At 42.9% G+C, this 15497-nt stretch overlaps 1 protein-coding gene across 2 annotated transcripts; it reads left to right on the top strand.

The window, feature by feature from the left end:
* Positions 1–264: 264 nt before the first annotated feature.
* On the top strand, positions 265–15309 carry wdr47a (WD repeat domain 47a). Of its 2 annotated transcripts, none has more exons than XM_074688199.1 (17): positions 265–553; positions 2129–2298; positions 2559–2642; positions 2793–2877; positions 5232–5363; positions 5504–5680; positions 5769–6280; positions 6373–6490; positions 9702–9883; positions 10636–10881; positions 10967–11027; positions 11259–11416; positions 12735–12901; positions 13023–13193; positions 13277–13408; positions 13724–13942; positions 14039–15309. In XM_074688199.1, exons 2-17 carry the CDS (start codon positions 2141–2143, stop codon positions 14179–14181), a joined length of 2745 nt encoding a protein of 914 aa, XP_074544300.1. In that variant the 5' UTR covers positions 265–553; positions 2129–2140; the 3' UTR covers positions 14182–15309. The 2 variants fall into 2 exon arrangements, with proteins under 2 accessions (XP_074544300.1, XP_074544299.1); XM_074688198.1 differs by having other exon boundaries at positions 270–553; positions 12732–12901.
* Positions 15310–15497: the final 188 nt, after the last annotated feature.

Below are 15497 nucleotides of genomic sequence, written 5' to 3'. Positions count from 1 at the left end.
TGAAAAAAACACCACTTTTTTTAGATTTATTTTTTAATTTCTTTTTCTTTTTCAAATTGATTAATTTATTTTTTGCTTTATATTGCAAAACTGTATCAGCATGAGACAATGAGTACATGAAGTTAAACCATTACAAGGTATATGCTGAGCCCCCACCCTCACCATTGCTGCGCACGCCCCTGTTTTTTCAATAATTCGAATCAACCCATAAATTATTCTTTAGAAAAATTGTTCTTTAAGTGTTTTCAGCATCAGCTGTGCTTATCTGCTGTCATGTAGCGTTCATCCTGCTCCTGATGTGAGGTGTCTGGGGGATGGATGGATGGATGGAGGCGGTGCTCCTGCAGGCAGCAGGCGGCAGGCAGGCAGGCAGGCAGGGCTGGGCTCGGCAGAAGCAGCAGCAGCAGACCGCAGAGGAGCGGCGCAGAAAGATCCAGAGAGGAGGGGATACACACAGACAACACAGCCATACGAAGCGGAACCGTCGTGACAGCGTCTGTCCGCGGCACGGAAACTCCTGGAGGACCACGTTTTCATGTATTTTTAGTCCCAGGTGAGTGCTGTTAGCGGCATATTTGTGATTTTGTTGGGAAGCTGTCAGTGCGTACCCCGCCCGGACAGCAGCTAACTAGCGGATGATGCCTCACTCCCCTCGGCCTGGCGAGCTAACAGTCCCCCTTCAACCACCGACGGTCAAATTAGCCAGCTTTGTGTGAGCTCTTATGGTAACTAGTTGTATATTTCTTTTGCTGTAATCCGCTCTCTATATTCAGGGCTTTTTACTGCGAGCAGTAGCTTAAGCTTCTTACACTGTTTGACTTGGTGCCAGTGTTATTAGCTAACATCTCTCATGCTAGCTTAGCAGGACTGCAGTGCCCCTGAGCTGGAGGGTGTTATTTCTAAGAAAGGAGTTTAAAAGCTGCTGGTTCACACGATTCAAGCTCACACACCCTGCTGGGTGTCTATGTTTGTAATATAAACTCCAATCTGCTATGACAGTAAAGATAAGATGAACATCTCCTCTGTTAAGACAACATGTGGGAGACTGTGCATCCTGTCAAAGAGAGTTCAAAACCCACTGTTCTCCTGATTCAACATCTGCTGGCCCATCTGTAAACACCATCTGTTTATGTGACTAAAACTATTACAGACACTGTTTTCAATAACCTTTGGTCAATGGGAGGATGTTTGACTCCTTTTATAACACAAAAACAGTCAGGTGCACAGTGCTTTGGTTAAATCAAATGCAGGAGAGCATTAATACGATTTAGCCTAAGACTATTTGGAGAACACCAGTGTTTCACTGCTTTAAAACAGGTTTAACATGCAAGCAAGGGTTTGCTGCTAATCACAACACACTGCTGTGTTGTCAGGTTATACATTTAAGATCTCCTGAAGAAAAGATTAAAAGACTACAAGTCCTTTTGGCCAAGTATTTTGAGTTTGATCAAGCTTTAACAGAGATAAAATGCAGATTTATACACTCAGGATCATAATGCTCTGAAAACACTTTTTGGTTTCACCTGTGCATATTTAAGAATCTACATTTTTTTATGCTTTTTATAGGAGAAACTTTACAGTAGTTCTGGGAAAAAGGATATCTTTCTAATTTTTGATAAATCTGTGGTCAGTGCTTTCAGAATCATGTTGGACAAATTTGGCTCAAAGTTACAGGCAGATCTATACCCCACTCTTTTGTGCTATATCGTGATCTTAAATTCTCTCTGAGTTTCATGAATTTGGTTCAAAATTGTTAAAAAAAAAATTAAAATATGGTTTTATTTCAATCATCAATACAAAACCACCATTGTCTTAAGCATCTCCTTTCATTCCTGTTTAACTCTGTCATTTGTGCCTTGCAAAATATAAAAGAAAATAAACACTGTAAAAGGTTTTTTAAATATTAAGATTGCTGTTTTGTCCTTTTTAAAAGCAGAACATCAGCATACAATGAATTATATACACTGCTGTACCTGCGAGCTTATAATAAATTCACGGCATGAATTGTTGGTTACCTCTGGGTGACGTTGTGCCTGCAGCATGAAGCAACACAGACATCGTTTAGTTTTATTTTTCATGAACATTTAGTATTCTCCATGATTTGCTCACTTGTGATTCTCATGTGCAGCCCGTCGTCACCATGACAGCGGAGGAAACCATCAATGTGAAGGAGGTGGAGATCATCAAGGTGGTCCTGGACTTCCTCAACTCTAGGAAGTTGCACATCAGCATGCTGGCCCTGGAGAAGGAGAGCGGCGTCATCAACGGGCTCTACTCAGACGACATGCTCTTCCTCAGGTACATGAAGTTAACAGTACAATCTGGAAACATACATCTCACTTTTAAGCTCTGAAAACTTTGTACTGCTCTGATTTAATGTCTTGTGTCGTCTTTACGTGGATAGTGTTTCACCACACCTCTGCTGTCGGTGTGATCGCTCTCCCTGTAAAGCTGCTCAGCTGGTGTCACTACACAACAATAGTTTGAATGTTTAAAACTGAAGACATGTTTCCATACACAGTCTGATTAATCAATAAGAACTGTTTCTTTTCTTAAAGGCAACTGGTTCTTGATGGTCAGTGGGATGAGGTCCTGCAGTTCATTCAGCCTCTGGAGTGTATGGATAAATTTGATGGGAAAAGGTTTGTTTATTTACAGGTGTTTGTTTTCTTCTCATATATATTTGACTCTTTTAGTAAAGGTTAAAGCCCTCTGGAGTAAAGTTAAACACAAGCAACACTGACACTGAAATCTTTCTGTCACTTTTACAAACATCCACCGTGATGTCTCAGGTTTCGTTACATCGTGCTCAAGCAGAAGTTTCTGGAGGCTCTTTGTGTGAATAATGCCATGTCTGCAGAGGATGAGCCACAGCATGTAAGTCACCACTTTCACGTCTCAAATCCACCTCTTATCTGTGTGTTTGTGGTTTAGAAAGTCTCAAAACTAACAACACAGACTGGAATTCTCTGTCTAGTGCACAGATTTTTAACGGTGCATTTTTATCTTCACTGTGACTTTCAGTGGTTGTTGTGGATAACAAAAGGTTCAATCTTTAAGACCAGGAGAGGAGCAAACTGTGTCTTTTTATATTCATGTTTGCTGAAACCAGGACTCGGTATGCGACCTGTACAAACCTAACAGCGTCTCTGTCAGTACAGAGAGGAGCAGGCAGGATGATGACATTTGCATGCAGGGCGTGATGTAAGTATTGGCTACTCTGCGGTGGATTAGGTTAGGTATATGCGCAGCTCTGTCACCTGTTCTTGAAGACAGTCTGTTTACCACCTGTGAATCCCATCCACAGATGAAATGATTGCATGACAACAAAGCAGCCATCTGCTGCCTGCTTGCTTTCTGTCAGAGCAGCAGAATGCATCTGTTTAGGCTTTTTGAGTCCAGAGATGCTTCAGCCAGTACTGAATAACACTGCATTTACAAGATGAACATGTGGGAACTTAAAGTGTTTAAAATCAGAAGCTGGAGTGGAAATGTAATAGTTCCTCACAGCTTCAATTGGTCAGTCTTTGTTTAAAGGGGAACCAAATCACAGCAAATGTAATGTCATGATTCCTGTAGACATCTGTGATCATTATACGGGATGCACGATACCAATCCTGGTATTGGGTATCGGTGCAGCAGTGTATCGTTGCCCATCAAAGCTGTATCAATATTGGTGGGGAGGAGCCGATCCATGGTGCCGATGCTCTTGGATACTTGATTTGGAATGTTACCTCTGATGCACTTTCTTTGTTTTTTACTGAATTATCAGTCTACAGGGTAAATAAATATTACTTAAATGAATATTAATTTCTGCACATTCCGAAGTTTCGTTTTTACCAAACTAATGGTAAACATTTAAATACTTTATAGCTTAAATAAATATTATCTTCAGTAATTCCTAAAACTTATTTTTTGCCTTTTACTTAAAACATTACCGGTCTTATCCCACAGTGGGGCATGCAGGTTATTATTTAACACTGGTATCAGGTCGTCATCAGTCGATACTATTCATCTTCTGATTGGCTCACTGTGAGACATCACATCCACATGATATGCACATGATCGCAAAGCACAAATCACAGACCACTTTCCTCATGAATATTAAAACGCCTTCCCTGCTCAGCCAATCATAGACGAGTACTCACATGAATATTAAATAGCCCTGTGCAGCTGCTAACATAAACTTACTGCACTCGTTCGAATACAGCACTGTACCGAACCGAACGGCCTTATGGAGCGGTTCGGTACCGATACATGTACCGTTACACCCCTAGTTGATACCATAGACTGTATATAGAGTGGACAGCGTGGCTCCGCCATTCACCGTTGTACGGTTTTAAGCCAAAATTCCCTCGTCACAGGCGCAGCCATTGTAGCAGTCGTGCAGCCAGAGTCTGCGCAGTAGAGACTGTGAGGAATTCTGGGAGAATCTGAGTGGGGTCGGGTGACAAAAATAGTAATTTTTTTTTTCTGTTGAGAGTCTTATCACTCCTTGGCTCTACCTCCCAACATATTTTACAATCCCCCCCAAAAATTCACAAGAAAGGCAGCTTTCAATCATCATTTAAAGTGATGTAAAGCCTGGTTTTTAACCTCTTATAACTAAAGTTTGACCACAGCCCATCTGGAATGACTGGAGAGATGGATTTTTTGACCCATACTGCAGCCGGCCACCAGGGGTTTTTGTGGCGACCTCACTTTGAGCCGAGCAAGATGATGTCCATTTTTTTACAGTCTATGGTTGATACCCAAAGCCATCGGAACCAGTTGGATCGGTGCATCCCTATTATAAACCCCTGAATATAAAACAGAGTCTGCAACTTTTCACTTAGACTTTAATGCTTATATCTTAAAATCTGTTTTTACATTTTTTCTTCTGTTTTTTTTGTTTTATCATATCTTATTATTTTTAATCTGCCTTTAAATTAAATTTTAATTGTTTTCTTTTAATATCTTTTCTCTGTAAATCTCTTTGAATTGCCTTGCTGATGTGCTGAGGGGTGTAGATGCTGCTTTATTTGTCAGTGGTGACTTCTCAGTAGAATTACTCTCTGATCCTGCTCTTGTTGGTCATGAAGCTGTCTTCTGTAGTCTCTCTTTGTCTCCATTGTGTAGCCAGATTTCAGTGTCTTTTAGGAGAAACAATGTTTTCTATCTCTGCTGTGCTAAGATACATATCTTCTCTGTCATCTGTTCCCATCTGTTGCCTTTTTATTTTTCTTTTGCAGCTGGAGTTCACCATGCAGGAAGCAGTGAAGTGTCTCCATGCCCTGGAGGAGTTCTGTCCCTCCAAAGAGGACTACAGCAAACTGTGTTTGCTCCTGACGTTACCTCGCCTAACAAACCACGCTGAGTTCAAGGCAAGAAACGTGGACAGAAATGTTTCAGCAGTAAAGACATTTGACAAGCGCCACCAGTTCTGTTTTTTTTTGTTGGAAAATGTATCTTTATGTCTCCTGTCAGTGTGTGGGTTGCTTATTTCTCTGCTGTTGTCCCCCAGGATTGGAACCCCAGCACAGCCAGGGTGCAGTGCTTCGAGGAGGCCTGCACCATGGTAGCAGAGTTCATCCCTGCTGACAGGAAGCTGAGTGAGGCGGGATTCAAGGCCAGCAGGGATCGACTTTTCCAGCTTCTCCTCAAGGGAGTGCTCTATGAGTGCTGTGTGGAGTTCTGCCAGGTTTGCGCTGCTAAAGCTGAACATAGATTAATGTGGTTCAGGGAAATTATAAGCTTCTGATGACATCTTAATTGTATCTGATGTGCAGAGCAAGGCGACGGGTGAGGAGATCACGGAGAGCGAGGTGCTCCTGGGTGTTGACATGCTGTGCGGTAACGGCTGTGATGACCTGGACCTGTCCCTGCTCTCCTGGATGCAGAATCTCACCCACACCGTCTTCTCCTGCGCCTTTGAGCAGAAGCAGCTCAACATCCACGTGGACCGCTTGGTCAAGCCCGCAAAGACCGGCTACGCTGACCTCCTCACCCCTCTCATCAGCAAACTGTCTCCGTACCCCTCTTCCCCGCTGCGCCGCCCACAGTCCGCTGACACCTACATGTCACGCTCCTTGAACCCAGCGCTGGACGGGTTGTCCTACGGGCTGTCTGGACAGGATAAAAGAGCGAGTGGGGGGGATGTGCCTACAGGTAAAGGCGTCTCTCCCATGTCTCACTCGTTTGCAAACTTCCACTACCCCGGAGCGGGAGGGCAGAACCTGACCCGGAGTCTGATGATGGAGAGCTCAGACTGCCACAGCATCTTTGAGGAGTCCCCTGAAACGTATGTCTGTCAATCTCAGCATATTAATCTTAGAGGATGTTTTGATTTTTTGGTTTCCTGTTGGATGATCTCTGACTATTTTCTCTCCTAAGATCAAGGACGGACACACCTGTGGATAAAATGATGGGTTCAGGTGGAGCTCAGACTCTCCGTCCAGCCTCAGCCCCAGGCGAGGATGCTCCACCTGCTGGTGCTGCTGACAGGAACGAGGTGATCATCTCTTCTTTAACTGGTCAGACCTGTTGTCTGTGGCACGTCGCTGAACTAGTGCTTTCATCTGTTATTAGTTATTGTTTTGTTTTCTCCGCTCACTGGGTGTTGGCTGCAGTGACGCTCTATATATAGGCCAGTTGTGATTAATCTGTTTCAGTATGCTGTGTGTCTGAGTCATCATCCTGCAAGTCCGAGTTACAGCCAAGCTTCTGTCGAGCCTGACTGTATTTTTAATGAAGCTTGTTTTTAGTTGTGATCTGTTTGCTGCCTGTGATCCACTTAAACCTTTGTGTGAAATGAAGAAGAGCTTTTTAGTTTGTTTGTTAGGACTTATTGTTCTTTGTACTGCTCCCTTTCCTTCATAAGTCTTTCAAATTCCTGCTCCTTTTTGGCATCTTTCCAGTGAAAACAGAGACACGATATTTAATATAGATTCAATGTGCATTGCTAATTCAAATATTATTATAGTCTCCTATTTCAAAATCTTAACCTTGAAGGAGCTGTGAGGAGTTTAAAAGTGATCTTCCTTCTAGATATATGCCTGATCAAAATCCACACTTTAAAATGAGATTATCAGCACCAATATTGCTGTTTACAGGTTATTTCAAAATACTACTTCTCAGCTTGCTGATTGAGATTGATATACAGCACGTCTAGGTTCCCATGGCAACACCACGCTGGTTGATGAAGTTTAATAGAGAGAAGAGAGATCTGTGTTTTTCTCTGCTGAAAACGATTTCTGTGATTAATTTTGTAGTGATGGTGGACACTGGAGCCTAACTGTCAAACAGAACAAGGACAGAAGAGCAGAAGAAAGACAAACAGGAGAGAGATAGAGCACAGGCTAAAGGCTAACATATGGGCTAAACTGTTTGTGATAATTAGGGATGCACGAAATATCTGTATCAATATTGATATCGGCAGATGTGTAAAAGTGGGCTGATATTTATTCATTAGCTGCCGACCATTTTCAGAGCATCTTGAACAATATTTCAAGACCCAAATAATCTTGTTTTTTTATGACTATGTAAATGCCAAAACTACCCAAGAAGAGTGGACTCTATTCTTTTATGGCTCTCTTCCTGTTTTTGATAAAAAAAAAACAGACAAAAAATACATTTTTGATTGTGTTCATCCCGGGCACCCCATCCTTTGAACCTCTCCATGGTGTTTTTTCTCACAATTGCATTGTTCTTTCTCTCAGAACTACCTCGACACATGTAGGTTAACATCAGTTATCAGCCATAGCAGCATATCGCGTGTACAAGCGGCAGAAATTAGCTTCCTTCATAGGGTGGTTGGGCTCTCCCTTAGAGATAGGGTGAGAAGCTCGGTTATCTGGGAGGAGCTCATAGTAGAGCCGCTGCTCCTCCGCATTGAGAGGAGCCAGATAAGGTGGCTCAGGCATCTGATGAGGACGCCTCCCTGGTGAGGTGTTCAGGGCACATCTCACTTGGAGGAGACCCCGGGGCAGACCCAGGACACACTGGGGAGACTACATCTCTCGGTTGGCCTGGGAATGTCTCGGGATCCCCCGAGAAGAGCTAGATGAAGTAGCTAGGGAAGGGGACATCTGGGCTTCCCTGCTTGGGCTGCTGCCCCGTGACCCAACCCCGGATAAGCGGCAGAAGATGGATGGATGGATGGCCATAGCAGCAATATTAATATCGGATCTTGGTATTGGACAAAATTTTCGTATCGGTTCATCCCTAGTGATAATGTCAATTCCAACCCACAGTCAGCAGTTATTCTGCAGTGGTCTGTTCAAACTTGAGAGTCTATCAATAAAATGAAGAGTGAGGTTACGTTAGCTCTGATTGGTAGATGACTGGCAGGACATAACCAGTATTTACTGATGTTACACATTACAGACATGTCTTAGAGCACCAGACTGCCAGCTGAGCTAAATATAGCTGGCATCCAAACTATGCTACAAACTTACAGCGTTTGTTTGTTGTCACTTTTCAAACTGTAAGTGTACTGATAAATACCTTATCTTTGTGCGTTGTACTTGGTAAAAAGTTATCTTCAATCAAGGAAATTTGTTGCGATCCGATCTCCTTTTCATTCCCTCTTTAAAAGTCACGCCTTCACGACAGTGTGCCTGAGACTCCGGGCCAGAAGGTGGTGAGACAGCCCGATCAAAGCAGATTCTCCTCACAGCATCTTTAAGTCCATGAATTTGTTCACAATCATCAAGGAGTACTATTTCTTATTACTAAGGCAGAATTTGCCTGAAGTTAGTATTTATTTTTTAGATTGTCATCTGCATGAAAATATCAAAGAGATCCTTTTGTTTATGGCTCTGAGTACAGTGTTAACAGCCAATGCTTAAATATTATTCGTTATACTTTTAAAGTTATTACCTGATTAAATAAACTAACTTAACAGGCTAAGAAACGGGAAGTAATGAGAAAAGGATGATTGATTTCATGTAAAATGAATTTCTCTTGGTCGCTTATTACTTTGGATACCCTTTAAAACATCGCCATCATGACCAAAACTTGCCAAAGTAGTTGAAGAGTCCAGTCAGTTACAAAGGAGACAGGATGGGATGTTATCAAGAGAAGAGAAGTCCTGAGGGACTGGTTAAAAGGGACACGTGGTTTAAGATCTCAGGGGCATAAAAATGAGTCACTGAAGCCCTGGTGTTGCCTGTAAACACAGTGTTAACACAGTATCTGTTCCTGTCTGTCTCATGCTTTCTATTCTGGGCCCCATGCAGCTCGGTGTGAAGTTAGTGCTTCTCCCTGCCTACCCCGTCACCCTGGAGACACATAAAGAGGCCAGGAACAGAAGCAGACTTTGGGTCTGATCTCACTGTCACGCTCCTGGCCCCTCTGTCTTGTTTTCATCTGGGCCCTCCATCCTTTTTTTTTTTTTTGAGCACTGATGGCAGGGTGCCAGCGTCTGTCCTTCCTCCAAAAATACAGTAGAGTCTTCACGTCAGATATTCGGCTCAGGAAGCCAAAGACAGAGAGGGGAAATGACCTGTCATCAGCGCTCAGCCTCATACTCCCTCCTCTAATACCTGAACTGACAGAGGAACAGGGCAGAGCAGGGTTCATGTTATCACAAAGCTGCCTTTGTGAAGTGTCTGTTAGAGCTGGCAGTGACCTCCTCTTAGTGTTAAATTTCTGAAATAATGAAAAACGAGGTGAGATGATTTTTCTGTCTCATGTAAGATGTCTTCTTTATTCTCCTCCAGCTTCGTGACTCCACAGAGAAGTACGAGGAGTTTTACCGGCAGCGTCTTCGAGTGCAGCAGCACCTGGAGCAGAAGCAGCAGCAGAGGCAAATGTACCAGCAGATGTTGCTGGAGGGTGGGGTTCAGCAGGAGCCTCCGCCCAGCGACATGCAGCACAGCCTGACGGAGAAGTTCCTCAACAGGTACAAACACATCAGTCCTCTAAAGTCGTGATCACCTGTCAAACCGTTCGACTGATTCTAAGATCTCACTGTCACACGAGGGCGGCTCTGTGCAGCTTGCTAATTACTGCTTGGTTTTAATATCTGTGCACAAAAGAGAAGCAGCTGTCTGACAAGTAGACATGTTAAGGCCCTGATAATTATGAGTCCCAGGTGGCTTCTCCCTGCATGACAAACACCTCCCCCCAAAAAACCCGCCTCCAGTCCCCTTCTGTGGTGAAAAGCTACAGCACGTCACATGTTGGGACTGTGGACTCGTGTGAGTTATGAACAAATGTTACACCCAGAGTCAGCTCCAAAATAGCTCCAAACAACAAGTATGTGAGAAGGAAAAAAAACAGGGAATCGTTTGATTTTTTTTTATGTGTCAGGGGGACAAAAGCGCTTTGATTGTTCCCTCACAGCCCCTGCGGTCCTGCCTCTCCCCTGTCTCCCCCGTCTCTGTATCCCCTGCATTATTCACAAGGGAAGCTGTGCATAATGACATCATTACTTTAGTTTTCTTTGTCCTCTGCCCTTTGTTGTTGTAACTAGAAATAACTATCATGAAACCCATTCAGAGCACAGGAAATCTAAAAAGTGAAATTTAAAATATCCCTTTCTTTCAGAACAGATGTAACAAAAAAATTATGTTAAAAACCTCAAGTAAAAACAGCATGATTAGAAACAGACAAGTGTGAATATTTTGTACATTTCTGTTTGTGTCTCCTCAGATCCATCCAGAAGCTGGAGGAGCTCAACGTTGGGATGGAGAATCTAGGGGAGGATGTGAAGTCTCTGGCTCAGCAGTACAATGGGAACGGGAACCCGCCTGCCTCTGAGGACAACAACAATCCTCCATCTGTGACCCCTGAGCAGAACAGGACTAGAGGGGGTGGGGTACTCAGCAGCACCCCACAGCACACAGTAGGGGGCCGCACAGTCCCACCCCCTAATGAGTCCCCTGTCATCTCTCAGAGGTGCCGTGTGGAGTCTTTACGTGTTTCATTACTGATCATTGTCTGGGTGAATGTAAGCGTCACTGTGTTTGTGTTTCTTTAACAGCGGGCAGAAGACCAAAGGTCAGGAAGACGGCTCTCCTGGCAGTTTGTCCAGAAGCAAAGAGGTAAACACAAACATATAAAACCAGTCTAAATTAAAACCATGTTGGTTAAACCTGCTTTAAATAATTCATCCCTCAGTATGCTAATTTAGCATTTAGCTAATCAGATTATTACAGTCTAAGCTTAGACATCAAGCCCGTGTGAATTTCAGAGTGGGAAATAAAAGTAGATTATGCTGCTAATTATATCACATCTGTGCACTGATTAGTTGTTGTATGTTTGTGTTTTTTCAGGGTGAGAAGGAAAAAAGCCTCTTCGTCCCCGTGCACACGCTGGAAGACACCCAGGCTGTTCGAGCTGTCGCCTTTCACCCGTCTGGATCGCTCTACGCCGTGGGATCAAACTCTAAAACTCTACGTGTCTGTGCTTACCCAGAAACTTTAGACCCAAGGTAACAAAGGCTTTTTTCCTCCTCACGATTCCAGCAAGCAATAAGTGAACGTTTGACTCCAAAAACCGTGGAGAGATGGGGTCTAAAAATCAATCGTTGTTACTGAAAGTTTAAACTGTAAACTGGGTTAGAAGTAAAAGTTAATGTTTGTCTACACCACAAGATCCAGTCATGGATTTTCTAAAAGAGGATTTTCCTGAAGAGTCTAGAAGGTCAAGTAGATCTCTTCAAGATTTATATGTCCATTTTTGGCCTCTTTTTTTCCCACTAAAAAGTTGATACTGGAAGTGAGATTTGAAACATACAGATACCATTCTCACTCTTATCACACACCCTGTAACACTTGACCTCTTGTGATTATATTATATCCAGTGCTATCAAGCAATTAAAAAAAAAAATCTGATTAATTACAGGATTTGTAATTAATTAATCAAATAAATCACATATTAATCTTGTATCTGCTTTAGGTCCCCAAATAAAGAATCTGAATTCTAGGACTTTATAAAATTATAGTGCATGACTAATCAAATGAAAACATGAAGAAGAGAAGAGTTGTAAACCCACATTTTTCAAGGGGCAAATATTGAAATGTCTGTGTTTGCTGCCTTTGACGTCATTAGATATCAATTCGATTGCAACCTTCTTCTACAGAAGTAAAATATGTTTTTCAGCGGGGAGAGGCAGGGTTTGGCAGAGCTTGTCAATCAAAATCATGCTGTAAACTACTGTGGGTGAGAGCGGTGTGCTCTTTGGATGAGAGCTCAGCAGGGATATGAGGAGAAGATGTGAAATGACAGAGACATAGCGAGATGCCTCAAGTCAGAAAAGTTCTGGCAGCTCATGCTCCAACTGAGGATGTATTGCAGTAGTTCAGAGAGAAAGAGCGGCGCCATCGTGAGAAAAGACGACAAAGATCATGAAGAGGATCGAAGGATGGAGCGCTCGAGATGAAAATGATCAAAAAAAAGTACGTTTTGTCAGTTTTTTGGATCAAAAACAGGAAGAGAGACATAAAAGAGGAGAGTCCACGCTTCTTAGTTAGTTTCCGTGTTAACTTAGTCATAGAAAACAAGAGTATTGGGGACATAAAAGATCGTTCAAGGTGCACTGAAAATGGCTGGCAGCGAATGAGTTAATCACAATAATTTTTATAATGCATCAATTTGCGGTGTAATTAATTAATCTAACTAATATGTTAAAGTGACAGCCCTAATTCTGTCATTTCAAGATCATTTTATTATCGACTACCCTGCTTTGGTTCCTACCATTTAGCTCACCTTGTCTCTCCTCTCTTCTCTTTTTTTCCTTTTCTCAGCAGTTCAAGTCTAACAAAGCAGCCACTTGTCCGCTTCAAGAGGAACAAACACCACAAAGGATCCATCTACTGTGTGGCCTGGAGTCATTGTGGACAGCTTCTGGCGACAGGCTCCAATGACAAATATGTCAAAGTCCTTCCTTTCAGTGCGGAGACGTGCAACGCCACAGGTGAGCAGAGCTGAGCCTGATGATGTCATGTTTGTTGATGTGATGTGTCAGGTGTTTAGCGTGTAAAAGGATGCACAGGGGTTTTTTAGAAGGGTTTAATCTGTGTCTTTGTGTCCCGCAGGTCCAGACTTGGAGTTCAGCATGCATGACGGCACCATCAGAGACCTGGCCTTCATGGAGGGTCCAGAAAGTGGAGGAGCCATCCTGATCAGCGCTGGAGCTGGAGACTGTAACATCTACACCACCGACTGTCAGAGAGGGCAGGGTCTGCACGCCCTCAGCGGACACACAGGTACACACATGTCAGAAGGAGTCCTGAAGATGAAAACGTTTCCCTCTGATTACAGTGTTTCATCTTATCACTCTGATGTTCAGGTCACATTCTGTCTCTGTACACGTGGGGAGGCTGGATGATCGCCTCAGGCTCACAAGACAAGACGGTGCGTTTCTGGGACCTCAGGGTGCCCAGCTGTGTCCGAGTGGTGGGAACTGCTTTCCATGGCTCAGGTATAAGAAGTGTCTCTTGATCACACCTCCATCTTTGCATCGTACTCCAAAGGCAGTGTTTATGACACAAATAAAAATTAAATTAGATTATATTAGAGTCTTTTTTTGTCATTGAACATTGGTACAAAGTACGTAAGCACAGCAAAATTAGGGCACAGCTCTCCGCTTGGTGCAAAATATTTGATTAATAATAAATAAAACAGAAATATAAAAGTGTAAATTAATAAAAAATTCTGTCTATAACATCAGATCTTTAAAACAAAATGATGCTGCTAACAATGACGACATGTTTACACTCACTCCTTTCCTCCACAGGCAGTCCCGTTGCTTCAGTAGCAGTTGATCCAAGTGGCCGTCTCCTAGCAACAGGACAGGAAGACAGCGCGTGCATGCTGTATGACATCAGAGGAGGTCGAATCGTGCAGGTGTACCGGCCTCATAGCAGCGATGTGCGATCCGTTAGGTTCTCCCCAGGAGCGCACTACCTGCTCACAGGCTCCTATGACACCAAGGTCATGGTCACCAACCTACAAGGTATGTTCCACCTGCTGACATAGTGAAAGAGTGAAGAGAGCTCCTTCAGAGTTCCCCTTAGTCTCATGATCTGTGACCTGCCTGTTTGTTTTTAAGGTGACCTGACCAAACAGCTGCCCCAGACTGTGGTGGGAGAGCACGGAGACAAGGTGATCCAGTGTCGGTGGCACACGCAGGACCTGTCCTTCCTCTCATCCTCGGCTGATCGCACTGTCACACTCTGGACGCACAACCCATAACACACTAACCCACACACCCACACACAAAACCAGTCTGTAAATCAGAAGACACACATCACCCCTAAAATAACACTCCAGCTCTATCGACACTGTCACACCCTTATAGCTAAAAATCACACACACACACACACACGGACACACAAACAGGTGACCGAGCCTTCCCCGCCTGTCTGTAGAAACCAAATGGAAACAAACCTGTGACACATCAGAAGCACACACATGTTGCATGACTTCCTTTCTCCCCTCACACCAACAGATCATTGATTATTCTGACATCCATCATCCTCTCATGTGTCAACAACCTACATTCTCACTCCTTTAACACACCTGTCAGTTACTGCATGACCTTCCCACTGAAGAGCTGTTTAGGTGAGACAGGGCAGAGTGCTTTGTTCATGATGGTGCCTTCTTTGAGTTTTCATTACTAGAAAGGAAAAAAAACAATTTGTAGAAAACAAAACAGTCATTTTTTCAGGATCAAATTTTGTGAGCTCATTTTGAGACCATTCCTCCTTTGCATATCATTTTCTTACATCTGGTGTTACGCTGCTATTGTTTTGGGAAAACGAGAGTCGACTTTCTGGTGTAAAGTGTAAATCTTCAGTGTCAGTGGTGAATTTTCCCGTCGAGGAGGCTGAACCTGTGAATCTGTCGATTAGTCAATTGCCTTCCTGTTGGATGATGTACTCATGTCTAATGTTACTGCATTACTACAACTCAAAAAGTGTAAATTAAGCTTGCGCATTTGTTGAAATTTGAAGTCAGTATTGCTGCGCTGAAGCTGTTCATGTCTTGCTACAGCTTGCTTGCAATGAAAGGTTGTTATTTTGTCGGCATCAAAGGGAAATAAAGTGTAATTGTGGTTGAGCGCTCTGGCATTTTTCAGCTCTGATAAAGCTTTGATTTGTAACTGCTGTAATGATTTAACACCAGTAGGGGGCAGTCGTTGCTCATAAGAAGGGTTTGACCATATGCACAATGAAATCTGAGAATGGCTGTTTGGATATTTATTCAGAAACAGTATTTTGGGCATATGCATTGAATTCTTTTCTTGTATTTTACATCCGCACTTTGTCTTCTTACATTGATTTACTTACAAGATGCATATTTAAGTTTCTCTGTTCATGTATAGTGTATATTGTTTTAACAAATAAGGCCAAACTAATGCGTACATAGATGTATTTATTTCAGTTGTGTTTATGTATGTACAGTTATAATAGTGTGTTTTCAAAATGCTCGTGGCTCTTGTATTTAGCCTTTATATTTCTTGTTTTTAAAAGTGACTTAAATTAATTCAAGCTAACTCGAGTCTGCTG

The sequence above is a fragment of the Halichoeres trimaculatus genome, unplaced genomic scaffold (assembly GCF_033239565.1).
Source record: "Halichoeres trimaculatus isolate MK-OKI-2021-1 unplaced genomic scaffold, fHalTri1.1 fHalTri1_scaffold_15, whole genome shotgun sequence".
Classification (NCBI taxonomy): Eukaryota; Metazoa; Chordata; class Actinopteri; order Labriformes; family Labridae; genus Halichoeres; species Halichoeres trimaculatus.
Note: the sequence above shows the minus strand (reverse complement) of the source record. Positions and strands in the feature narration are given on the sequence as shown.